Genomic DNA, 27,809 nt, shown 5'->3' with positions numbered 1-27,809 from the left:
CAAAAAAAAAAAATCACTATACAGGAATCAATAATGTTTTTCTGTGTTTTAGCATGGACAATGATATGACAACAATTTCATTACAATACCTAAAGGCAGGGAGCAAATGTACCTCAAAATACCTCAAATGCACCCATTATGATGTATCTGTAGGCTTTCCTGCTCCTTGCCCTGGATCTGTCCTGCAGCTCACATGCAGACGCCAAGACAGATATCTCCATCAGCCACATCCAGCTTCATGTTGATGATCATCAATTAATTGAAATATTATAGAAATCACATGACCAAGTGCAATTTTTGGTAAAGTTAAATGTGTGACAAAACATCGTGGTAAATGAAGCCTGATGGTCCTAAGTTGAATTTTCCAGATGTAAGAAAACATTTAAACATCTTTTTCAGTGAAAGTTAAAATTATAATACAAAAATGGTCATTCCTATTGCAGTTATGACTCATACTGCATGTCTGTAAAATTAATCGCAATATTTTTTTTTTTTTAAATCATATGATACCATACTCCATGTTACAGACAAGAGTGGTCTTTCAGGGAATAACAGCTCCCAGCCCTGCACTGTTTCCAGGAGCTCTATATGTGGCCTTTAATGCAGATTGGTGGATAAGTGGATTTCCAGATACAAGTACAGACCAGAGTTTCTGTTCTGGTGCAGTTGAGCTGCTCTGTCTTCAGCCTGTTTCTCTTCCATACTTGCCATTCTTTCTAGCTCACCAATTTTTTTTTTTTTATTACCAAAATTAGCGTAGTATTGTGGTTTCCATCCCTGCCAAAGCTTCCCGCTCAGTGCTGGGCTCCAGGCTGCAGCTATCAGCCCATCAGACCTGTGTGTTATCCAGCAGCGGGGAGGCCGGCTGCCAAGTCGCACCGTTTACACTCCGCTCAGCCCGTCCAGCTGGCCGCTGCGCTCCGTCTGCCTCACGCATTTCAGCAGCAGCCTCCTGGTCACCTCTGCTCTCAGATACAGAGAGACGCTGACAGCTTGCAGCGCTTCAGACCCAGCTGGCTGGTGGCAGTGCGGCTCTGCTTCTGCCAGGCCGGCTTGGCCTTCGGCTCCGCTCATGTTCTGAGTATTCATGATGCTGTGAACCGCCAACACGATCGCATTCAGCCCAGCGCGATTTGAAAGACATTTCTCTGAATTATTGTTTCTTTCAAAGAGTAGACATGTTTTATTGTCTATTCACAGCAACTCGGCCTCATCGTGGCTCGGACACTGAATTCTTTGTGCTGTTGTCTTTGCAGATGAAGTTAATCAGTTTTTGGCCTTAATAGAAAATTCCTCCACCTCCTTTTACCCTGTAAGGTCTTGTATCTGTAGTGTTCAGCACAGTGCAGTTATTTGGTGATGTAATTTACTTTTCAATGAACCCACTCTCCCTCAACCTGCCTTGTCTACAGCGGTGAGTGATTTCTTTCGTTTCCTAAAACGCCTTTCAGCAGCTCACCAGAGAGGCAGCATATACTTATTGCTGTGGGTGTTACATGGAGGTGGAGAGATAGTGATAGCATAGTAAAGGCTGATTTATGATCCCACATTGAAATGTTGCGTCGCCAGCATAGCATTGCATTCAGGTCCATTGATGCTGCAGCATTTAGATGTTGGTGCAAAACGGCAACTCTAAAAAGAAGACCTCACTGTTTGATTGTGAGGCACTGACACCAAAACCTGATCGCTGAAACATTTTCTCATATCAAATTCCACCGGAGCTGCTTGAAATATCTGCATGTGATGTCACCTCGTCTACGATTGGCCAGAGGAAACCGACGCCAAACTACTAAACAGAGCATGAAGTGAAAAGCACATCACTGATATCTGATTTTATAACAGCACTGAAGTGTTTTGTGGGGGATTTTTCCTTTCTAAAGTGGTGTGTGTGTGTATTCACCATGGAAAATAAATTTTTCCTGTTTGTCTGACATGGTTACTCAGTTGATGCAGGAGTTTGCCTGGAGGCCATTTTGAGGAATTTCCAGTGAGACAGAGGGCTGGCCACCATGAGCAGAGGTTATGTGAGCTCGTCTGTGTTGCTGAGGCTCGGTGCTGTAAAGCGGGTCGGTTCGTCTGCTGTGTAGAAACTTCTCTGGATCTCAGATGCAGCTGTAGAGCTCTCAGCAGCGCGAGGAGCCAGAGTTGACATCATCACCGTTAGTCTGGTTCACTCCTGTCTGATCCGGTGCAGTGCAGGTTACTTGATATGAGAAAACTATAAACCACAGTTAGCCTTGTACCACAGACAGGAAGTACACAGTGACACACCTTGTCTTTTCCGTCAAACATTACAAAAACTTTAACATCTTGTAAGTGCTTACGCGTCTGTGTTTGGCAAAGAATATTTTCAGCAACATCCATTGCTGTGTTTAGTTGTAACATCAAAATCGTGTGTGTAGCAGTCACAGTGACACATTGAAAGTCAATATTAAGTTGAATTGCGACCCCCGAGAATCATAATTCCCCAAGATTCCCCACCTATAGGAACCGTTGTTTCCTGATTTGGATTTATAATTAATCCGACTGATTAGAGCCTCCATCAGACAGACTGTTTTCCACAACCGAGTTAATATTCACACCCTTCAGCTCAGGAGAAAGGAACTAAGTGACTAAGAGTGAAGTAAGAGTTCTCCAAGAGTGAACTAAGAATAACGTCATCTGAGAGTGAGCTAATAATAACGTAATCTGATCTCGTAACCCAGTTCCTGCTCTCTGACATCAGCGCTGTTGATACTTCAGCTGGTTTACAAACAGATTATTACCACTGAACACTGTTGAGGCAACACTTTTCTGTAATGAGAGCGGTGTGAACGTAGCCCGGGAGCGTTTCCTCTCCCAGCTGGGTCACAGCAGTTGAGGGCTGCAAGTAATGCTTATATTCATCACCAATGTTATGATTAATTGATTAATTATTTAGTGTATAAAGTGTCAAAAACATTGACAGATGCTCAAGTTAGCAGAGCCCACAGTCATGTTCAGAAAACTTGTTTAGTCTGTCGCAAAGTATTAATTCTATTATGAAATGATTATAGAAATTAAGTAAATTTTAGCACCATAGTGATGCTGGAATCAAGAACTATTTGGCATTTTTACTTGATAAATAACGAGAACAGTCAATTATAGAAATGATAAATTTTCTGTCTAGCAATTTTCGACTAGCTAGTAGAACAATTGACTTTTCGTTTGAGTGCTAACAGTCATTAAAGATGGATGTGTACTTTTTCAAAGCCCTGCATATTAACCCGACTCGGTGATGTTTCTGCTCCTGGAACAAAGTCCTGTCCTGCTCCTAATGTTTGACCGGCCAGGGAAACAGCTGCTGCCATGTGGCCTTGGTTGATAAGTTATGGTTTGCTTGACATTTCGCCTTGTGAAACATAACCGAGCCGGAGTGTAACTGCAGCCTCACACGAGACAAGCCGAGCTGCTGTCAGCTGACGGCCAGTTTAAATTGTAGAATTCAAAAATATCCTCTCTCACAGTTTTCCTCCACGGGTTTCTGCATGAAATCACTGTAGTTACATTTGTTAAATCAGCCAAGGCAGCGGTCATTAAAAAATCTGTTTTAAACCCCTGGGTTGACAGCTTGTTGGTCTTCTGATGGACCCTGATTTCACTGGCCTCTCAGCATATCATCTGATCAAGACCACAGCGCAGCACCGAGAGAAAATAGATGGAAAGTGCCAGACACAGGGAGAGGAGGTGTGGAGGAAAAGTCAGACTAAACAGGAAGGAAGACTTTGGAAAAGGAGTGAAGCCTCTTCTCCTTATTAGACAGTTTCCAGTGCAGAGCGACAGGAAAGACTGAGGGGAGAGAGAAGGGGGTGGTGACTTCACCCTCCAACACTTTCTAACACACACACACACACACACGCACTGTGTTTTGAGTGAAGAGGGGGTCAACTCGCTTTTTCTCAGCTGGAAAAACTCACTCTACCATCACTGTCTGCCGAGCCCACAGCTGAAAGCAGCAAGTTCAAACTGCTTCTCTGGTGGCTGATGAAAGGCAGTCTGGGAAGTCAAGGAACCTCTAAGTGAAGTAGAGGTGGATGAGACAGGTGGAGGAAAATGGACTCGGTAAAAGAGAAAATGACAACACTTAAGGATAAAAGATGTTGTTGAGGAGGTGTTAATGGATTTCACCTTTACTCACCTTTTGTAAAAGGGCTAAAATGAGTGGCAGCACACACTAACAGATCATAACTGCGACGCCACCAGTTCACTTGGTTTTGATGAAACTTGGAGGGACAGGCGCTGGCTTTTGTCCAGTTTGTTGCTTCAGTTTGGTTTTTAAAATTGGTCTCACTGGTCCTAAAATTAATTTGCGGTATCATTAAAACAATCTGAAATAGTTACATTTGACTTTGTGAGACCTGCACCTTCACCCTCTCTCTCTCTCTCTCTCTCTCTCTCTCTCTCTCTCTCTCTCTCTCTCTCTCTCAGTATAGAAGTTTAGACCAGAGCCATTCTAGGAATTAGAGCCTGGGCCCCCGTCCAGAGAGCGAGAGAGACTTGCTCCATTCTTTCACTATGTGTCTCTCTCTCTCGTTCTCCCATTCGCTTTCCCAGATGTTATTCCAGTGTCCTCCAGTGAGTTTTGGCGTCCTGTGGAGAAATAACAGCTAACCTGCTGTTCATTTCTGACATTCCTCTGAGAGAGAGGGGGAGAGAACAGGCAGGGCCTCCTGAAGGCTGATTTATGGCTCTCAGTTCACGAGTCATCGCAGCCATCGCCGGAGTTGTGTATCACTTCCTCGCTCCCTGTGTTTGACATGATTCCACGAGACCTTGAGAAGAATTCATGAGTCTGTTAGGCGGCTTCCTGGGACCTTTAGCAGGTTCTGTGGATCCTTGACGATGTTCTGTGGATATTTTGGGGAACTCTGAACGGCGCTGAGGAGGTTCCATGTGACCTTTAGGAGAATCCATTGGTCCTCTGAGAAGTTCAGTGGGACATTTCAGAGGTGCCATGTTACTTTGAGGAGATTCCATGATTTTCTGAGAAGGCACTATGGGTCTTTCTGAGAGACAGACAGCGATCTGTGAAGGATCCATGAGTTCTGGGGACGTTCCAGGGCCCTTCCAGGGGGTCCAGCAGCTCTCCTCTGTGTGTCCTCTGAAGGCCTCCTGACTACACACTTGTTACAGGCTGTGGCAAGGAGGCCACGGCCTGTAACAAGTGTGTGTGTGTGTGTGTGTGTGTGTGTGTGTATGAGTAAAGGAGGTAACAACATTCCTGACTCGGCACTCTGGACACATCCAGATGGGGGCCCTGAGCCAACACCTCCCAGAATTCCTGGTAGGAGAAGAATGTGTCATGGGGTTCCAAGGTCTCTCTCTCTCACTCTCTCTCTCTCTCTCTCTCTCTCTCTCTCTCTCTCTCGACCCAGTGTTACTGTTGAAGGGGCTGATGTCTGCTCACCGTAGGGCTAAACATGCTTATTACACTCTGGTAAACAACGTGTGCATCTCAGTGGGCCGTGCTGTTTGCTGATGGTGTTGTTATGCATTGTTATTACCATGCTTCATATCATGTTTTGTATTTTTGTGTGTAATTTGGTACGCAGAATCCTCTCATAAGGAATGCTGCGGTCCAGGGCTGCAGCTTGTGTGGTGTGTGCACATGTGTGTGTATTTGACAGTGGGTTGTTTGAGGCGTGATTGGTGGCTCGTGTACGGGGTTTGTGTGTGGTGGTATTTTTAAGTGCCTTTGTTTTTATTAAAGGACATCAAAAGTCCACATCTCTCTGTGTCGCTCCTCGTAATGCTGAGTCATGGTGTTTATCTGTGGGCTGCACACACACACACTCCTCAGTCTTTGTTCCTCGCACTGTGACGTGAATTTAACAGTAGATCTAAAGAGGGTTGTCAGAAAGTATCATACTTAGGTAAATATTGCTAAGAAAATTTTTAAACACACACACTGCAGTGTTTTCTTTAAATAAAAAATAAACCCTTTCTCACTCCGTCTCCGCCAGCCATACGCGCACACACACACACACACACACACACACACACACTGCCCTGTCCACTGCCCAGTGCCCAGCTATTTCATCTCTGTGTCATTTCAAGTTAGTGTCAGTAACTTCCTGCTTTTTATTTACTCTCCTGAAATTAAAATCACTAGCTGAACACGACAGGTGCTGCAGAGGCTCCCTGACAAGTTTTGGTTGTTTTTTATTTATTGTTCTTCATATGTGGTTAATGAACATGGACAGGATATCAACACGACAATATGAAAAACATGCTGCAAAGTGGTGCAGATAAAAGGGGCTAACACATCAAACTTGGTGTAGCACCTTAAGGACCATCATCCCAGTCTACAAAAAGAATTTTGTGAGTTTGATGAAAGATCCTGTTTAAACATCACTGAAACATTAAGCAGTTTCCATTAAATGTGTTTTGGTTATTTAACTTTGTTTTAATATCATCCAGCATATTTTCGCTTGAGCTGCCCTAAAACCATCAGGTCTGCTTGAGTTGGGCTGGGTTGGCTCTCATTTGGAAAAATGCTATTCATCAGTGACTGGAGCGAGATGCACGCAAGCCCTCTCTGTTAAATTACAAAGATAATGCAGTCTAGTTAAATAACTTTCCTTTTAAGCCTAATTTAACACAAGGAAAAAAATCTTTGTGTCTGAAAAGTGATTTATTTCTCTTCTAGTTCCAGATGAAATCCATTTTTTATGCCCTTTTAATATGTTGTCATTTTTTCCCCCGTGGTATGGAGTGTCGATATTTTTCTGGGCGTTGTAGTGAAGTTAGAAACTCCAGTGTCGTGACAGTCCTGGAACTGAATGGTGGAAATAAAGCCTTTTATCTGTCATCACAGCGGAGCCTCACAGCTCCATCTGAACCAGACCAGACCACCACCAACAGATAAAAGCAATCTCAGTGCAGCAGACTCCAACAGGCCTAATCCAATTTAAAGGTCTGTTCCACTGAAAAACACAATTTTCCAGCTTTCCTCCTGGTTATGAGACATTTGGGCTGTGAACACTTAACATAAAATACAAATATGCTGACAGACAAGAAACTAGGCTCAGTGATTGGGGGAAACCTGTGCTGGTGTGTGTTGAAACACACCTGACGCTGCATGGCCAGCCAGTGTGTGATTGTTGGCCAGGTAGTCAGTCACACCTCCATTTTGAATGAAAAGGAAACCTTCACAGTAAATGTGGATACATAAAGCCAGTATTGTTTGTGAAAATAAAGGCAAAGATGCTCGTAGTGAATTTATGACAGTTGACTTTTTCTGTGCTTATTTTCCTCTCTCTCTGTAATCTCATACTGATTGGATAGCCTTCTTGAGCAATATCAAATTTGGTTATTGCTCTAAATTCAGGATGTTTTGTTGCCACTCATTCATCAGGGAAGGTTTCTTTAATAAGGAAAGACACAGACCATGCACATCCAATCAGACATTCAGGTGCCAGACAGAGGCCACAACATCAAAAATGTAGAGTCTGCATACTGAATTTAGTGTTGAATCAGATCAATGTTGCGATCCCATATTTGACATTAAAATTCAGTAGCAATTTTTAATTCAGTGTGCAGACTCTGTTTTTGATGTTATTTTAATAAACCTGGCCAGCTGTCCCCCACCCTTTCCTTTTCCCTTACCGTTAATATTGTGTTTTTTTTGTGTGCGCTTTTTAAGAAACCTTGCTAATAAAAAAACTAAATGTGAAGTCACCAACATGCAGATCTGCATCGTCACACGAAGCCCATAACCAAGCCCGTTCATGAAGGAATAGACACAAACGTCTCTAAAATGATGCTCAGACGACAAATCAGCCAGGCGATTGAGGTTGATGGTAAAGCTGATACTCATATCAATATTGGGGAGGAAACAAGCTCTTATAAAGATATATTGGGTGATTTTATATGTCTGTGTGTGCGTGTGTGTGTGTGTGTCCCTCAGTTTTTCAAACAGGGTCTTGTTGTCCCTCCCTGCAGGCCTTCAGCTCATCAGCTTGCATGTCCTTCTCTGCCTGACAGACTTTGAGCAAGGCAGCCTGTTCGTGGATGGTGACGTCCAGTTTTTTTGATCACCAAGTTGAGCTCCTCCACTTTTTTCAGGAGGGCTTTCCTCTCCTCCTCAGAGGCCACTCGCTTGTCAGTCTGGAAACCCTTGATTTCCCGCAGTCTGTCCATCTGTTGGTGGAGAGTCTCGTCCTGGCAGAGGGCTTCGTTGTGTTCGTCCTTCTCCGCCTCACAGACCTTGAGCTTTGCAGCCTGTTTGCAGGTGGTGGCGTCCGCTTTATTCAGGAGGGCCTTCTCCTCCTCCTCACAGGCCGCTAGCTTGCCACCTTGCAAATCGTGGATTTCACACTGTCTGTCATTGTGCGTGTTGTTGTTTAGGTGGAGAGTCTGATTTTCCTGATGGAGAGCCTCCTTTTCTTCCATCAGCCCTCCAGCTTCAGTCGTGCAGTCCCTCGATGTTTTGGCTGAGAGCCTCGTTATGTTGGAGCGGTGTATTCTCTTCATCTGAGGCGTCCTCTGGCCTCCAGTGTCTCCGGGCGCTGAGGGCGTTCCTCCAGGTGTTCAGTGTGACTAACAGCTCCCAGCTGTGCGTGGTGATGAGTGTGATAGATCAGAACTTTTTCGAGTTTCTGAGCGAACGGACCTTTGCACTGAGGCTAAAATTATACCTACCCTGCCGTGACGTCGTCCTGTGATGACAACCGAAAGGGATCACATCCATCTCTCTGTGGCATCACTGTGTTGATGACGATGTCGTGGCCCTCACGGACTTGGAGGTTTCCACAGTCAGTGGATTGTTCAGTGCAGCAGATAGAGGTTGTTTTTTAAATTAATTTGTGCTGAATAATCATACAAATAACATTGTTTTGTTGTTCTTTTTTTAAAAATGTCATTTTACATGTGAAAATATCAAACTGGTCATACTTTTTTACAGCTTATATTTCTATAATTCTTTTTCTATTTCTTAGAATTTGAGCTACTGCAACTGACCAAATTTCCCCTCGGGATCAATCAAGTATCTCTGATTATGATTCTGAAAAACACCAGTCTTTAGCAAGGAATCCTCAAATTTCACGATCAGGTAGTTGTAGTAAAGACATGGACTCAGTGTTTGATATTTCACATTTGAACCATAAACACACTCTGCAGCGTCGTGTGCTCAGCTGTGATTCACTGCTCTGCCGGCTCACCGCCATACACAGGCTGCTGGACAAACTGTTTAATAATAACTATTTGATCATTTTTAAAATAGCTCGAGCTCATGCTTTTTAGTGCAGCGTGCACTACAGATGATTTGTCTGCTGAAGACTCTGTAGCTGCAGACAGTTTCACAGATCAGAGCCCAGATGAATCAGACCACTGACGAGCTGAACTGTCTGTCTGTGGTTGAAAGAAAGAGAGTCTTGGTGAAGTGCAGATCAGGATCTAGTTCTGCCTCGTGTTTACTGCCCTTCTCTCTCTCTCTCTCTCTCTCTCTCCCTCTCTCTCTCATTCTCTTTCTCGCTCTCAGCAAGAGAGTGACCTTGAAAGGAATGTGGCTTGTTGTTGTAACGAATACCACTCTGACTGAATGGAGAGGAGAGTGTTTGTGTATGTGTGTGTTGCTGGGTTTGGAGTGTAGGTTGGGGTGTGTGTGTATGTGTGTGTGTGTGTGTGTGTGTGCGTGTGTGCGTGCTGGGGGGGGGGGTGGGAGGGTGGTTCAGCTCTTTCTTCTGCCTCGTCTCACGGCAGCAGCCAATAGCCGAAGTTTAGCAGAAGCCCTGCCCTCCTGTAAGACGAGGTGAGGGGAGTCGGGACTCGTCTTCAGGGGGTTTCCCAGCATTCCAGGCGGCCATGTTGGTGTTTTTATTTTTGAGGATGAGGGTAAGAGTTGAGGGGGGGGGGGGCGTTGGTTTCTCCTGTTACCACGGCAACACCCACTTAACCGGTCAGTAAACTGGTAGCTCGCACAGCCAGCTCTGGTTTGGGCTGCCTCTCAGGCTTCTCCATGGGAACTTAAAACCATTTCCCCTGAATCTCCTGTCAGAAAACCTGCAGGGTGAGAAACTGGTTTCCAGTGCTGCTGAGCCTCTTAAAGCCAGGTGAAACATACATCGTCATGAAACGGACACAGAATAGTTTGAGTTATCATTTATCCACACGGACACAAAGCTAGAAAGGTAAGTTCTGTTTTCCGTCTGGGACTTCCAGTCAGCTGCGGAGTTGCTGTTGCATTGTTGCAGACTTGTGCTGTCGTCTGCAAAAAAATCAAACCTGGGAGACAAACGAACAAACAGAAAGTGTTATGGAGGCTGCAGCTGTGCGGTGTCAGAGGAGGTTTGTGCTCTTCTGGTCACATCCAGCCGAGGCAACATCACTGAAACACCGCAGCAGCAGCGCTCTTTGGCAGGATCCATGTTTCCTTCGTCTAAAACCACAGACTCTGACCAGCGGCTGGCTCCCGCGTCTGTCTGTCTGCGCACTGATTGGCAGGCCGATCTGTGATTGACAGGCCCCGGTCTGTAGCTTGAGCCCAACAACGGCTCCCCTCTCCTCCCGGGACGCCGAGGCCTCAGATGAGTTACTGAGCTGCTCTCTCTGCCATTGGCTGGCGGCGGCTGCTCACGCTCAGGTGTTGGCCAGGTTACCGGCTCTCCTGGGAGCTCGCTCGCTCTCTGTCTCTCTCTCTCTCTCTCTCTTTCTCCTCCTCCCTCTCCTCCTCTCATTGCATGACGGTAGTTACTCAGAGTTCATGTCAGAGGAAGCGTTTCTGGATTTTGACCGGTCTGTCCAGGTAAGACTTCAGCAGACCGTCTCTCCTCCTGTCTCTCCTCCCGTCTCTCCTCCTGTCTCTCCTCCTGTCTCTCCTCCTGTCTCTCCTCCTGTCTCTCCGTCTGTCTGACAGGCGAGGAGTCTGGAGTTTTTGATTCGGTGCTTTTGATTTCAGGTTCAGTTCTACTTCCTGGTTGATGTAGCTCGGGCGTGTGTGGGTGTGGCAGAGTCTGTGTCCCCATGGCAACAGGTGACTGAGACTGTTGCTAAGGTGTGTGTGTTGGGAGTAGGTCCTGGCATGTGTCACTGTATGGTGTAGTTGCAGAGCTCTCTGTTTCTGTGTGTGTGTGTGTGTGTGTTAGCTGCTCTCTCACATGAGCTCACATGTTGCTGTGAAATAGGTCGTTTTCGCTGCTTTGGTGTGATTTCGGCGTGACTTTGCCACTTTATTACATTGTTCATGTGGTCCAGTCATCCGGCCCTGTGCTATCTGAACCAAAACATGTAAACAAATGTATGCAAACACACAAAGACGCGGTTAAACAGGTTCATCTGTCAGAAAAAAAAAAAAATTGGACTCGGGAAACTCGAGTCTTGAACACCAGCGTGTCGCAACAGCCGAGCAACACCGGAGAATGGAGCCCCAGCCGCTCAGATCTGGGTGTTTTCATGCGCTTACAGGAGTCTGTGTCTGCAGGAGCTCATTCTTGTCAGCTCATTTTTACTCCACATTTGTCCCCGACTCATTTTGGCAGCAGCAGCTCCGTCTGGCAGCTTCAGGTGTCAACATCCGTTTTCAGCCCGCCGTGCACCGCGTCGCGCTTTGCTTCCTGTCGTTTAGTCAGATTATGTTCTCGTTTGTGACGCAGTGTACCGTGGTTCACTTGGAACCGGACCGAGCCCCGACTTTTCAGGCACGCCGCGGTTCCCTCGTTAACTCTTCACCATGAGCACGATGCGAACGCACCGAGCTAACACAGTGAATGCACCACAGACAGACAGACAGCAGAGGGGTGGAGGAGCGTTCTTTTTAGAGGAAGATAAACTCGATTGACACCACCAGGAATTAATTGCTTCTGCTCCGAGGTAATTGCCTCGGTTAGCGCCTAATTGACCCGGTGTGCCCACCGTGCTGACTGGCAGGCTGTCGGCAGCAGACTGGGAGGTTCCAGTGGCTCCGCCGTGTGACCTTTGACCTCACACCGGCGATCCTCGCTGTCCTCTTGCTCCTCTGCCCGCCTCTGTCAGATCAGCTGTTAGACGGTGTTAGGCCATCAGCTGTCTGCGCCTCCTCCTCTTCCTCCTCCCGTCTCCTGGCGAGGAGGCTCTTTGGGATTGTTTCCATGACAACAGCTGCAGCCACCCCAGCTGCTCCCCACCAGATAATTACAGGCCTCGCTTCGCAGCCCCGCTCCCCCTCCCACCCAATCAGATCCTCTTACACTGTTAGATATCATCAATCTGTTCAACACATTCCAGGAGTTATTTCAGAATGAAGCGCTCTGTTTTACTTTTTTTTTTTTTTGGTGAACCCACGTTCCCTCGGCCTGCCTGTCCTGGCTCTCCTTCAGTCAGTGACCCGGGGGCCTTCCAGCAGCCCCCAGAGGACGGGTGGGAACCTGTTGCTTTCAGCTGTGGCTGCGGGTGTAGATGGAGAGAGTGATAGTGAGAGGAGAGTGAGAGGTTGTTGTTTTTTCGAGTGAAGTACAAGTGAAAGTCGCATAATACCCTTACGCAACAGCCAACCTGTTTTAGTGCTGCATTGCATTGTGGTCTATTTGCTGCTACTGTAGTGGAGAAAATGAAATGTGTGCCTCCTGAAATGTGTTCAACAATACAATGTTTTCCAGTCGAAACAAACCAAGTGTGATTATTCTGATGTGATTCTTCATAACCATGCCCCTCCTGTCCTCTCCTCCTGCAGATGGAGTCTCCGGTCTCGACTCCCGCTCCTCCTCCTCTGCACCTCCTGGCTCCCATCGCCAACAGCGACATCTCGTCTCCCTGCGAGCAGATCATGGTCCGCACGCGCTCGGTGGCGGTGAACACGGCGGACGCGGCGCTGGCGACGGAGCCGGAGTGCCTGGGCCCGTGCGAGCCGGGCACCAGCGTCAACCTGGAGGGCATCGTGTGGCAGGAGACGGAGGACGGTGAGTCTGAGGCGGGCACAGCTGCTTCCCGCCGCACACGTCAGGCCCAGACCACAATAAACTTCCTGCAGGAATAATTACAACCATTGTCTCGTTTAAAGTGATGGATTACATCCGGCCTGTGCAGCAGTTTGTGTCTCCGCGGTTTTTATGGCATCGGAGAAAACAACAGCGGTCTAAAACTTCAAACCTGCAGTGGAACAGGCGGCAGGAATGTCTGACTGTGGGAAACATTTCAGTAGCATAAAAGGAAATAAAAATAAAATAAAAATTTCCCCTCACCATATCGTGGACATTGAACACATTCATAATACAGGACATTTAACACTGCTTTTTTTTTTTTTTTTTTTTTTTACTATTTTATTGCAGGTTTTCATATCGTCTGTAGTTGCTTTCATCACTTATATCATTCATCCTGCTACATTTATACATTTTTACAATGCACTTACAAAACAAAACAAAAATAGGAGAAGAAAAAAAAAAAGACAAAATAAAAAGTACTACATGGAAATGACAACTACAAGTGCAAGACAAAGCAGCAGCAATACACAAGAAAAAAAAAAAAGAAACAATAACAATACCCATTATGGGAAAGGCTAGATAAATAAGTATAATAAAATAAAATAAAAAAAGGGGGGGGGGGCTTTTGGCTTAACACTGCTTTTGATGGAAACGTTCAGCCTTTTAGGATGTTCAACACACTCTGTTGTTTTTTTTGTTTGTTAGTTTTTGAAGAGAAAAAATCTCTGAGGCTTTATCTGCCCATGGTTGAAGCAGTCTAGCCTGCACACTGGATCCTTGTTTCAGCTGAGTTTTATGAAATAGCAGCATTATACTTTCTTTCCACATTATTAAACACGGCACAGGAGAGGTGGCTAAGATTAGTGCTGCTTTAGAGGTGACACTGAAGTATCAGTTAATGTTAACTGGCATTTCTAGCTACCTGTCACCGGATATTCCCAGCACTCTGCCAGACTGGTAAAACAGCGCGTCTTTGTGGTCACTGTTGTAGTATCTGTTAGTGAGAGTCATACAACTGTTTTGGATTTGGGAAAGCACCCGGTCCCTCTGTAAAGAGCGGCTGCTGGATAACTGCATAGTGTAGGATCCCTGTAGGATCCATGTAAATGAGGCATTAGTCCAGTCATTTTATGAAAAAACCTAGGACAAATTGCAAGAGAAGCAAACTCAACTGATTTTGTATCCTCAGTTTGTCCTGAGTGAGGGGAAAAAGTCCCAAGAAATCCCATTGGTGGAAAGTTTTGAAAATCACCTATTTATGACCACATATTATCCAAAAACACTGTTTTTAACACACAGGGGAAAGGGGTTCAAAATTTGACTTTCAGATATCACTATAAAAATTCACAAGTTGATTACACACATAAAGACAAGAAAAAAAGTCAATTACAAGTTCTTTGAATTATTCTGTTTCACATGCATATCACACATTATCTGATTGATATGCGCTAATAAGGAATATAAGGAATAAATGCCAGAACAGATATTTAAACAGTGAATTAAAAGGTTATTATATATATAGTAACCTTTTAATTCACTGTATATCAACTTGTGAATTTTTATAGTGATATCTGAAAGTAAATGTTGAACCCCTTACCCCTGTGTGTTAAAAACAGTGTTTTTTGGTAATATGTGGTCATAAATAGGTGATTTTCAAAACTTTCCACCAATGGGATTTCTTGGGACTTTTTTCCCCTCACTCAGGACAAACTGAGGATACAAAATCAGTTGAGTTTGCTTCTCTTGCAATTTGTCCTAGGTTGACCCCAATTTTGCCCTAAAATGACTGGACTCCAGTGGTGGTTGGGGGAAAAAATCCTCCATGTGTTCAGACCCTTACAGAACGCCGGCAGAAACCCCACTCAGGTTTTGTGTTGAAGTGTTGGTTGATGTTTAAATTCAGAAGATCGCTGCTGTTTTTTGACCGAGCAGCGAACAGGAGGATCGTGTTGTCATGTCAGGGGCGACAGTGTGTTTAATAAAAGGAGGCTGAGCCCAGGTGTCAGTCAGGTGTGTGAGCCACAGAGCTCCTCTGAGTCAGGCCGTGGCGCTCGCCTTGTTAAACACAAAATACTTTCTGCTGCTGGATTCACTGAGTCAAGATCAGAGCAGTGAGCACAGTGTCGCCCTCCAGTGGTCAAACACAGCAACTTAGTCACAGTAAATCAGTGCCTCTATCCACACACACACACACACACACACACACATACACACACACGCTGTGGCAGGTTGTTCAGGAGACAAACTGAGGATGACGGACCTATGCTCTCTCTACCAGGAGGCTGTTAACACCACAGCTGGGTCCTACATGTACACACACACACACACACACACACACACACACACACACACACACACACACACACACACACACACACACACACACACACACACTCAGAGCAGCCCAGAGCTGCACAATGTCACAGAGAGGACAACCAACCTCCCTCCTGCCTTTTTACAGCTGTTTATGACTAGAGCTGTGTGTGTGTGTGTGTGTGTGTGTGTGTGTGTGTGTGTGTGTGTGTGGGGCGGCAGTACCCAGTGGCTTAGTTTTGTTACATGAGGCTCCAGTCATTATTCTGGCTCTTATAAACCTGATAATACGTCAGATACTGATCAAATCGACTGATCAGCTTTCTCATCAGGTGATCAGCCAATCAGCCGTCCAGCTGCTGATCTCATCAGCCTTATTTTTGTTGTTAATGCTCACGTTATGTTTCTTCATGGAGAACGAGTGTGATCTTTTAACAGCTTTTGAATTTTAGAGAGACGCTTTTTCTCTCTCTGCTCTGAACAGTTTGATTAGTGGGTTCAGTCCCTGTTGTCACCTGGTAATTAACTCACATATTCATTTCTTATGTTGCGTTATACATTTCATTACCAGCAGGTCATTAGAAACGGTTCAGTGTGTTGGACAGAATCACACACCACTGTAAGTTGATCAGAACAGGAATGAGTTTAACACGACGCTGTTTGTGCTGCTGGACGCCGTGATGTCACATCCTGTTGTTAGGAAGGACGTCCTGCTCAAATTTTCATTTCAATCAACAGATATTGATCACTGAATCAGTAATCAGAGGGAGGAAGAAACCATTCAACAGCTGAGAGGCCAGATCCAGAATGTTCTTGGTGTCCTGCTGCCGTAATGACTGCATTTGCTTTAATGGGTTTACTGGGTCTAATGGATGTGCTGGTTACTGCTGTTTGTTTCCGTGCTACCCATCAGGCATCTGACTGTCTGTCTGTCTGTCTGACTGTCTGTCTGTCTGACTGTCTGTCTGTCTGCAGGCATGCTGGTTGTCAACGTCACCTGGAGAAACAAGACGTATGTGGGAACCCTGCTGGACTGCACGAGACATGACTGGGCCCCACCGCGGTACACACACACACACACACACACACACACACACATGCATCTATAATTAAAGCTGTTCTCTTCTTAATTCTGGCACACCTCATGATGAATCACTTTCTAGAAAACTTGATCCATTGAGCAAGTCTGTGATCCGTGAGCAAGATGTAAATAAGCCAGCTAGCTAATGATAATGTACTCAGAATTGTTTTAAAGGTCCTCAGCTAAAAATTTAGGTTTAGCGGCACTGGGATGGCTCGCTGTGTAGACCACGTACCGCTAACTGCTGAGGCTAACTTAGCCACATCTGCCTGGGTTCAATTCTGACCCCAGTCCTTTGCTGCATGTCATCCCCTCTCTCTTCCCTGTCTCTCTCTGCTGTCTAAGAAATCAGAAATGCCCAAAAATATATTCTTAAAAAAACATATGTACATTATTTTCATTTTTATAATCAAAAATTAGTCATGGCGTGTAAATTTCGAGTTCAGAGACTTCAGACACTTTTCTGGTTCAAATTCTTCTGCATGACCTGAGCGTGGTTCCCGCCCCTCCTGCTCGACGCTCACTCTGTGTGTGTTTTCAGGTTCTGTGAGTCTCCCACCAGCGACGTAGAGATGCGTAGCGGTCGCGGTCGGGGGAAGCGGATGCGTCCGAGCAGCAACACGCCGCTCAACGACAACAGCAACTCGTCGGACAACAAAGCGAGCGGCAGCAGCAAGACGCGCGGCGCCGCCAGCAGCAGCAAGGGCCGGCGAGGCAGCCAGACGACCGGCGGCGCCGAGGACGCCAAGGCCAGCCCGTCATCCGCCAAGAGGAAGACCAAGCCGGCCTCCGACATGGAGCCCACCTCCAGCTCTGAGGACACTAAGGCCTCCAAACGCATGAGGACCAACTCAAATAACTCCAGTGGCGCTCCGACCCTCCCCGCCGGGAAGTCCGACCCCCTGCCCCCCCCACAGCTCGACCGCACCTGCCCCTCCCCCGTCCTCATTGACTGCCCCCACCCCAACTGCAACAAGAAGTACAAGCACATCAACGGGCTGAAGTACCACCAGGCGCGCGCCCACAACGACCACGACGTCCGATTGGACCAGGACGGGGACAGCGAGTACGGCGACGACTCTGGCCTCCATCCTGACCCCGCCTCCTGTAACGGCGCTGCCATCTCCCCGGCCCGCTCGGCCACACCCAAGGGACGGGGCTTTGATGTCCAGAGCCCGTCCCCCTCGTCAGGGAAACTGGTGTCAAAGCAGGGGAAGAAGAAGGCTGGGGAGGCGGAACCGGATGTGACGGATGGCGGGGAGGAGGCGGCGTGTCTGACAGATGAGGCCAGTAACGACGGGATGGATGATCGGAAGAGCAAGAAGATGGTAGCCGGCGCCAAGCCCGATAAACTGAGCCAGAAGGGCTTGAAGCCGGCCCGGCCCATCGCACCCGCCGCCGCCGCCTCCCCGTACGCCCTGCAGGCCTCTTCCCCCGCGCTCGGCTCCGTGGTGCAGTCCGTCCCCAAGAGCCCACAGCTGAAGAGCATCCAGCCCAAACCACCGCCGCTGGCTGACCCCGCCTCCAGCCCGGCCCTTGCCAAGGACAAGAAGAAAAAGGAGAAGAAGAAGCGGGAGGGGGGGAAGGAAGGGGACAGCCCCAAGGCCCTGGGGAAAGGGGGCCGGCCAGAGGAGGGGAGGAGCCCCTACTCAGAGCCACCGGACGCTTTACTCAATGGCGCCACGGAAGCTCACCAGAGCCGGCTGGCCAGCATCAAGGCAGAGGCCGACAAGGTGTACAGCTTCTCGGACAACGCGCCCAGCCCGTCCATCGGTGTGTCCAGCCGGATGGAGGCCGGCCACGCCCCCCCTCTGCACCTCAACCAGAACGGGGCCGACAACGCGTCCGTCAAAACCGGAAGCCCCGCTTACTCTGACATCTCCGACGCCGGGGAGGACGGGGAGGGACGGGCGGAGTCGAGGGCAGAGGGGGCAAAGGGAGTGAAGCCGGAGCCTGATCAAGGCCCCCGCGAGGCAGCCAAAAAGGCGCTGTTCCCTCCGCAGGCCCCCAGCAAGGACTCGCCTTACTACCCCACCTACGACTCCTACTACTCCCCAAGCTACACCAACCCCAGCCCGGGCACGGCGGCGGCGGCGGCGCTGCCTCATGTGGAGGGAGCACAGGTGAAGGTGAAGAAGGAGGAGGAGCAGGAGGTGGGTGAGGAGGCCAAAGTGAAGGTGGAGCCTCAGGAGGAGAGGAAAGTGGAGCCGGGGCCTCAGCAGCCGTCAGTCATCCAGCAGCGCTCCAACATGTACATGCAGCCTCTGTACTACAACCAGTACTATGTCCCATCCTACTCCTACCCCTCCGACCAGGCCTACCACGCCCACCTGCTGGCCTCCAGCCCCGCCTACCGCCAGCAGTACGAGGAGAGGCAAAGGCAGGCCGACAAGAAGGCGGAGGCCAAGGACAGGGAAGCCTCTGGAAAGGAGGAGTGGAAACAGAAGGCAGCGGTGCCCCCGACGCTTTCCAAGGCCCCCAGCCTGACCGACCTGGGCGGCAAGGCGGGGCCCAACCAGGCCAAGTCCAAAGAGCCCGGCCCCGTCCCTGAACAGGCCAAGTCCGTCATTATGCCGAAGGGAGAGGACACCAAGGCCGCCGCCCCCCAGCCTGAGGGGCTGAGGATGAAGCTGAGCGAAGCGGGACATCACGGCAAGGAGGAAGTGAAGGCGGCGGCGGCAGAGCCAGGCAGGCCGTCCAGCATGGAGGCCGCCATGTGGTACAGACAGGTAACTGCATTCTCCCTGTGCTGAATGATGGAGCGTTTGCAAGTTAGCCGATTCATTGATTCGTTGAACAACAAAACATCAGCTGATTGTAATTTCAGTCACTGATTCCAGCTTCACTGAGATCACTGAAATGCCACGATGGTCTTCCTTTTCTCCATTCATGTCATTATAAAATTAGTACTTGGGGTTTTTTGGCTGCTGATCAGAGTTCATCATTATTTTTGATCAAAAGAATGATTGATTTATTAATTTGAAACAAATATACGATAGATCAATATGCATGTGTCAAACAGTGTGCCATGATGGTCCAAGAGGCTGCAGGTTTTCATTCCAACCAAGAACTCCACCAGGTGACTTCACTGATGACCTCACCTTCAAGCACAGAGAAGAGACCAATCAGTGACATCACCTGTTGGAGTTTATGGTTGGAATGAAAACCTGCAGCCTCTCGGCCCTCATGGCTCCAGGCTGACAGCCCTGGATTAATAGCTAATGAGAATACTGATGAGCTGCAGCCCTGAGCCAGGAGTTACCACTGTCACTCGTCTATAATTCATCTGTCCTCTGCAGGAGCCGGATGCACGTCTGTGGCCCTATGTCTACCCTAACAAATACCCAGAAGCCCCCAAACCGCAGGAGGACGACAGGTGGAAGGAGGACAGGGAGCGAGAGCGCGACAGGAAGGGGAAGGAGGAGAGGCCGCGGCCGAAGGACAGCCTGCAGAAAGAGGAGGGCAAGGAGGGGGTGGAGGTCAGGACTCAGCAAGTCTCAGAGGAGCAGCGGGGGGCCGTGAAGGAGGCGCGCACCTCCCATGTTCAGTTCTCCTCCCCGCTGCCGCAGCACCAGGGCTACATGCCCTACATGCACGGAGCCTACGCTTACAGCCAGGGCTACGAGCCCAGCCACCCCGGCTACCGAGGCATGCCCTCCGTCATGATGCAGAACTACCCGGGTAAGAGCGGCAGCCGTCATCCTGATGATGATGATGATGATGATGATGATGATGATGAAACCTTTATTCCTCAGAAGAGGTTAATCCCACATGATGTGTTGATGGCAGAATTTTATAGATCTGAACGTGGGCGAAGCATTTTTTGTCTTACTTCACTTTGTGTTTCTGAGCGCTTCACAATTTCCCACACATTTTTTCCACACTTTCTTTTCAGTTCTTCCACTCCTGTCCAGTTACATCAGCAGATGACTTTTTTAGCAAGTCGTTTGGTGATTCACAAGAAACTTGGCAAGAGCTTTGTAACTTCACAAATCAGAGTTACTATAATCGAAACTGATAGCAGCAGCCACTTGAAATTAAAGCTAAACAATTTGGTCAAATCAAATCATACTGCTGTGATTTTTACAGATATTGCAGTTGTGATATGACGCTCAGTTTGAGTGGCAGTGCTCATTTTTTGCACGATATTTTTCATTTGCACTGAAAAAATGATGATGGTGTGATTGTAAGTCTATGCCAAAACAAGTTTTCTTATTCTGGAGAACGTAGTTTATAGGCCAGAGAAACTCTGAAGCACTGCAGTTCTCGACAAAAATTATATTCTGACACATTTTTCCTTTTGTCAAAAAATCACAGCTCCTGCAGTTTGGATATTGCACTTGGCCATATTGTGATTTCAATAATAGTTGGATTAATTGTTCATTCCTATTCGCAATTTCTGGCATCTTGTAACTGGTTTAAGGCGACAAGAATAAAGAACAGGCTGCTCTGCTGTGGAGGCTGGAGAAGCTTTTCACCAGCCAGCTGCACTGACACATGAACACATGAACACAGGAAACACGGCATCACGACATGCCTCACAGACACACACACACACACACACACACACACACACACACACCCTGCCCTCAGCTGTTCTGTCTGCTGACAGGCTGGGTCAGACTGTGTGAACGCTTTGAAGCTCAGTGAATGCTGCTGTGTGTGTGACATTGACGGCCCGTTTGTCCTCAGGCTCGTACCTGTCGAGCGGCTTCTCCTACTCGTACGGAGGGAAGGCGGCGGCGGGGGAGGAGAGCGAGAAGCCGTCGAGGTCCAGTCCCACTGTGAAGCCACCGGGCGAGGCCAAAGCACTGGAGCTCCTGCAGCAGCACGCCAGCCAGTACAAGAGCAAGTCGCCCTCCATCCAGGACAAGAGCCACGACCGAGAGAGAGACCGAGACCGAGAGAGAGACAGGGACAGGGACAGAGACAGAGACAGGGAGAGGGAGGCCGACCGGCCACGATCCTCGCCTTCCCAACGCATCCTGCCTTCCCATCATCACCTGGGGTACCCGCTGCTGTCCGGACAGTATGACCTGTCCTACAACTCAGGTGAGACTTTGCATCTATGATAACTCTGTTCAGATTGAAGGAAAAGTCCCACTGAAAACTCAGTTAAACCAACAATTGGTGATGTACAGCTGTCCCTCGCTATAACGCGGTTCACCTTTCGCGGCCTCGCAGTTTCGCGGATTTTTTTAGTGCAATTTTGCATGATTTTTTTTATTTATTTATTTATTTATTTTTTTTACAGCGCATTGTGTTCTGCGTCCTGATTGGCTAAGGGACTGTAGACCATTGTCAATCAATCTCCTCCGTGCCGTGTCTCCTGTACAGTACAGAATGCGTTCATTCTATAATACTGGACTTATTTTTCTACGAAGGTTTGAACTTTGAGAGTTTAAACAAGAGAGAAAAGTGAGAAAATGTTAATCCCTGTCTGAGAAAAGTGTATTAAGTGTGTAGTGAGGGGTTTTACAGCCTTAAAACATCTAGAATAATTGTAAAAAATAAAGCTGACTACTTCGCGGATTTTGCCTATTGCGGGTTATTTTTAGAACGTAACTCCCGCGATAAACGAGGGACCGCTGTACTTCACATTTCTGACTCCACTCAGTCGGTTTGTGCCTTTTTTGTGGATAACTGGCTGAAGGTGCTCATCATTTTCAGACATTCAACAGTCATACAGGGACTTTCTGGACTGAAAACTCTAGGATCATTATTTCTCTTTAGCACCAGCAGCTGTCCCTGTTCTCAGGGTTGTCAAAAGGCCTTCTGGAAAACCTAATAAATGACCACCTCAAGTCGAAGGAGACTTGGCTGTTTGAGGGAAAATGGATTGAGCAAGGAAACACCGTCACAGATTATCTCCCAGAATCTGTCCAAGAAGATCCGAGGGTGGAATTTTCCTCTGACAGTTATTTTTCTGCTGTCCTTTCTCTTATTCTTCTCATTTACAGCATCCCATCACATATGTTTTTTTTTCTTCTCAGAAATAGTCTCATTATTTCTTTGTTTTGATTTTCAAATGTCCTAAATTTTACATTTGGCTTTCTGAACGCTAATTTGCTTTAGTCATTTTCGAGGGGAGGTTTGTGCTTCAGCATGTTTCTCAGTGGAGTGCTAAACCCAAAATCCAATGGGCTTATTAAAAAAATGTGAAAAGGCCGCAAAAGTCGTACATGTCAGCATTTTTCTAATGTGATGAGCCAAATAAACACCTTATTGGATGCACAAGAGCTGATGATTGTGTCTGTCCTGCAGGCCTCTCCTCCTCCGCCATCGTCGCCAGTCAGCAAGCCTCCGCCCCGTCCATGTACCCCCCTGCACGGAGGTGAGAATGGTAAGACACACACACACACACACACACACACACACACACACACACACTGCTGGACTGGTGGACCTCGCCGGAGGCTGGAGGTCACTGGTTTACAGGCTGACAGCTGCTCATGTCAGTGCTGCAGTCTGCGCTGCCACCTAGTGGCAGGAACAGACCCCAGCAGATCCCAGCTGCCGTGACACTTTGAGTTTTCTTGTTTGGGTCTGAGGCGGAGTGGAAGAGCCAGAAAACCAGATGCAGTTTTGTAGTTTAGCTTCCGGTTACGAGCCAACCGGGGCTTTTAAACGCGTCATGTGACTCACAGGCAGCTTGTTTATTGGACACGAGGCATCCTGTAACTTTATGTAACAGGAGGCACTTCCCTGAGAACACAGCACATTAACAAACAGCTGAATAAGAGCATCAGTTCACTTTGTTTTGTTGTGCTCACCTTTTCATAATCCCTTGTTTTTGGGATTATGTCCTCTGCTTGGTTCAGATTATGTTCTCACCGCTAACAAAGCACACACCATTTACAGGTGTGTGTTATTTGTTTAAATGACATCGTTCTCACCTGGACAAACCAGCAGAACTGAGGCAGGAAGCACAGCAGAGCTCAGATAAACTGATGCCTGTGAATGCAGCACGAGGGCATGTTACTGTACTGAGGGAAGGGAGAAAAATATGGAAACATGAATAAAAGCAGTAAGTGAATTTCCAGCGTAAATGCACATTAACCAACGGCGTCCTCTCCCCCTCCCACAGGCACACCTGATTGGCTGATCTCCAACCTCCCCGGAGTCATGTGACCGGATCACATGAGGAAGCGTTTTCTGTTTTCAACATCAGTTCAATGGTGTTTGTGTACGTTTGATTTCTCTGCCTGGACGTCCGGCCTGCCGTTCCGTCCCCTCGCTTGGGACCGCAGGGACTCCAGGAGGGTTGAAGGCCTGGTTCTACTGGTGCTACTGGTTCTGATGGTTCTGCTGGTTCTGCTGGTTCTGGCTGGTACCGACGGCTCGTTGGTGCTCGGGCCGCGGAGGGAGCTTTGGTTCGGTTCAGCGACCGGGGACAGAGTGAACCTGCTGTTTGGAGAAACGTTCAGATGCTCCTGGCGGTGGGCGGTGCCAAGCTCTGTTGTTGTTGAGTTTTTGGCGGCAGGTGGAGGGGGAGGGGGAGGGGGCGGGGCTCCGTGTTCTGTTCTGCTGTGTTTGTGGAACCCGAAGGACATGGCACTCACTTCCTGTCTCTAAACAAACTTTTTATTTTGTGTCGTTTTATGGCACGCTGTCTCGCTTCGTTTTCTTCGATCATCACATGACCTCCGCGTTGCCCCGCCCCCCCCTCAGACTCTAGTTACAGTGACCTCTGACCTCTCTGAGGACCGGTGACAGCAACTCAAGCCCTGGACTCTGCAGGAAGTTGCCACACCTTCGCTTGGTCGCGGCTCGGCTTCACGGGAAACACGCCGCGGAAACGAGAGGAGGTTGGACCAATCAGAGGGCAGCGTTGTGGCCGACGCTACATCCAGAAGCTTCTCAGCTCTGATGCGACTCCACAGACGGACAGATGGACTTCTCCTCCTGCAGGAGGCTGCGCTGGGCTGGAGGAGAGGAGCTCCTCAGTGTGTATCTGTACTGTACTGTGTGTATGTATGTATGTATGTGTATGTGTGTGCGTGTGTGTATGCCTGCGTGTGTGTGTGTGTGTGTGTGTGTGTGTGTAAATACTGTACAGAGGAATTATTTTAAAGAGCCTGTTGGATGCTGTTGGATTTCCTACTCTTCTTTTTGTCTGGTAGCCTCTGCTCTGTTTTTCTACTGTTGTTGATCTGATATTAAACCTGTAGCTGGTGGAACGGCACGAGAGCGCAGAGTGGTCATTTATTTTAACACACACACACACACACACACACAGAGTGACATGTACAGGAGGGCTCACATTAAAGCCTAAAGACAGAGAAAACCAAATCACATCCACTGGCTACGAGACAGAACAAAAGAGTGCAGTTCAGTGTTTTGGACAGCGGGGGCAGTGCTGAGTTCTTACCGAACAGAGAATAGAGGCCATCGAGGCTAAATGCTATAAAATGATCACTACATCTGATTCCAAATATTTGCCAGTAACTGCACCATTACTGTTCCACAGCCCAATATTTATAATGAAGAGTTCTAGTTTGATGTGAATGGTTGATAATTCATGGCAGGTTCCTCTTGAGGCTTCGTGAGTAAGAGTGGACACCCGACCCAAGCCTGTCGGGACATGACAGGTTGGGCTGGGTACGGACAAAATTTTAGATATGAAGTTCAGGTCTGGGTCGGCTATTTCATGTGGTAATTGTAACCGAGCGATGGAGGACCAGCGAAATCTGGGGCTCAGTTCAGGTTCAGACAAAAAAAAAAAAAAAAAAAAAAATCCTGGGGTTCGGGTCGGGCTGGGTTACTGTGCTCCTGTCTCAGATCGAGTTCGGACAAAACTGTGCAGCCCGATCAACACTTCAACATGGCCAAGGAGCGGGACTGAGTCTGTGTGTTTAAAGTGGAGTTTGAGCTGTAGCGCCCTCTGGTGGTCAGACATCTCAGAGCAGCTGTCATTAGTGAGTTAGGGAGCTTCTCAACTCTTCACTCAGGGTTGTGGCCTAGATGTAGATGTTTAAGTGGAAATTGTGATCCTTGATGAATAATAGCTGTTTTTTTTTTATCCTGTATGTGACAAAAACACATCAGCGGTTCATACAACACCTGCATATAAAACTGAAGCTGAACTTTAGGCACCTTTGATACAAACTTATCACCTGCTCCCAGCATCAAAAACATCGAGCCGATCATTTGATATTTCTCAAAAAAAAAATGTGAGAATTTTTTTTTTTTTGTTTTAATATTTGTATGAGAAAGTACACATTTATGCATGTGGGTTGTCTTTGTTTGCATATATTTTCTACAAACTGATCATTTTAAACTTGTGGTGGTTTGATAGATGAGTAGTTCCCATCTGCCAGTCACCTGCTGCCTTTTCAAAGGACAGATGCAAGATCGATTCAATGCACCTAAAATTACAGAAGTGGAAGTCGGATTTTATTTGTGAATTAAACTGTTTGAACGGGAAGCGGCAGGGTGAGACTCAGGATGATCTGAGTGTGAAAAGTTTTGCAGATTAATTTTGATGTGGTCGAATCATGTTTCACAAGTTCTCTCATTAGCCGGCTAATGGGCTAATAACTTTGGTTTGCCTGTGGATTCACGAATTCAAACGTATTTTTGTGCACCTTTAACTGGACTCGTATTGTCTTTTAAACCAATATAATACTCATGTCTTCTGATGAAATTCACCATCTTCAGTTTGGACTCATTTTATATCCGACTGTGTTTTCCCCTACATTTCATTCTTGTCAGGGAGGGAAAGTAAACAAACCCTGAAACAACATTAAGACTAAACACCAAAACTCTTACAGACATTCATGTACAAATCAAAATCTCTATTTAAAATCAGTCGACGTATTGATCAATACTGCATTTTTTTTATTTATACTTTATTGAACATGTTAAAAAAAGACAGGGATAAATAAACAGATATGTAAACAATATGAGCAAATAAAAGCTAAATTTATTGATTGTCAATTGAATAATATAGTTCATGTTCAAAAGGGATAGGAAGAAGCCAGAAGCTTTTCAGGTCCTGTCTCTTCATACTGGCTGTGTGATTCAAAAACAATAAATCATTGTTCTCTGCTCAAATCCAATCATCCTGACAAAAGGTTAAAAGAAAAAGAAGAAAGGAAAAAAGAAAATTGAGAAAAATAGATAAATAAATAAATTTTTTTTAAAAAAATGATAATATGTGACTGATAAAAACAAACAATAAATCTGGAATAAGCCAAACTGCATCAGGACCAGCTCCTAGTTAATTATTTTTAGGAGCTCTGTTAAAGGGGAAATCTGCCCTAAAGCCTCTGACAGCTGCTGGTGGTGGCGTCTTTATTTCACGATAACTGGCCGGCTGACAGGTGACTGTTTGGGTTCAGTCCTTCATAATAAGAGTAAAGGCGCTTCTTCAACAATCATACAGAGAGAGATAAATCTCAGAGGAGGACAGGGAGCGATTCCTCCACCACGGGAGCCGCACATGGACCAGAATGCAATGCAGCGCCTGACTGGATGTGTTTTTAATTAAGAGGAGAAGAACAAGTTCACAGTTTGTCTCTAGTTGTCACCAAGCGTCACTCTGGTCATCTGCACATGAGGCAGCGTGAGGGAAAATGGCTGAATTTGCAAAAAAAAAAAAAGAAAGAAAGTAAGTAAATTAGAGCACTGCATCACAAAATAAGTGCTGGCTGATCAGAGTGACGCACTGGTGAACAGAAAATGAGGCTGATGAAAACCAGAGTTCCCAGCTCCCTCTGACCCTCAGCGTGGCAGGTGTGAGGAGTCACTTTCCGCTGCAGTGCGGCTCTTTGGCCACAGTGAGGCGCTGCACACCAGCAGCAGAGTGAAGGACAGGCAGTTTAAAGTGGAAATCCCCCCTCACTCTCTTCACACTGGGCACCAGTCTGTGGGATTTGACACATTCCAGTAGGTGGTATGTGATGTGAAATGGAAATCATCTTGTCACGCATTAGTTAAGAAAGACAAAGATAAAACACTTACTGATGTTACATATGCTCAATTTCTAACCCTTTTTTTTTTTTTTTTTTTTTTTTTTTTTTACAAATTTCTAATGCACATATTTTTCTATATTTCAGATTTTTGCTCATCTAAATATAAATAATTAATTACAGAATTTCATATAATATAATTTAGCTCATGATTATAGATTTATATACTCTTGTCTTGAGAATCTGAGCACCTGCAGCTGACCTAATTTCCCCTCCAGGATAAGTGAAGTATTTATGATGTGGACTCTGACATGACCAGAGACCACAGCAGTGACGTCCGATTTATTGTTATAGCAGTAGCCTAATGAATAAATAAATAAAACGTTCAAAGCAGAGTGATAAAAAAAAAAAAAAAAAAAAAAAAAGACTTATGAGTGTTTACCCTCTTGTTTTCCTCATGACAGGAAACTCCTTATATGGTCATACACGCTCTCCCTCACTGTGCGCCCGGGCCGAGCGGAAGTCACTTTTAGGGTTTTATTTTGTAGCGGAAGTCGCCTGGTGGACGTTTTCCGGCGTGCGGTCCCGGTG

At 46.9% G+C, this 27,809-nt stretch overlaps 1 protein-coding gene across 2 annotated transcripts in view; it reads left to right on the top strand.

Annotated features, from left to right (window-relative positions):
• Window positions 1–24,490, top strand: part of znf609a (zinc finger protein 609a) — a 44,166-nt gene extending 19,676 nt beyond the window's left edge. The window contains exons 3-9 of one of the 2 annotated variants that reach the window (XM_030053611.1): window positions 12,665–12,890; window positions 16,200–16,287; window positions 16,847–19,034; window positions 19,605–19,986; window positions 20,998–21,357; window positions 22,570–22,639; window positions 23,393–24,490. In XM_030053611.1, the coding sequence (XP_029909471.1) occupies window positions 12,665–12,890; window positions 16,200–16,287; window positions 16,847–19,034; window positions 19,605–19,986; window positions 20,998–21,357; window positions 22,570–22,639; window positions 23,393–23,402 (3,324 nt within the window). In that variant the 3' untranslated portion in view covers window positions 23,403–24,490. Of the gene's footprint in view, window positions 1–12,664; window positions 12,891–16,199; window positions 16,288–16,846; window positions 19,035–19,604; window positions 19,987–20,997; window positions 21,358–22,569; window positions 22,649–23,392 lie in introns of both variants that reach the window. The other variant, XM_030053612.1, reaches the window with a different exon arrangement.
• The last annotated feature ends 3,319 nt before the right edge of the window (window positions 24,491–27,809 follow it).

This window comes from Myripristis murdjan, chromosome 6 (assembly GCF_902150065.1).
Source record: "Myripristis murdjan chromosome 6, fMyrMur1.1, whole genome shotgun sequence".
NCBI classification, from domain to species: Eukaryota; Metazoa; Chordata; class Actinopteri; order Holocentriformes; family Holocentridae; genus Myripristis; species Myripristis murdjan.
Note: the sequence above shows the minus strand (reverse complement) of the source record. Positions and strands in the feature narration are given on the sequence as shown.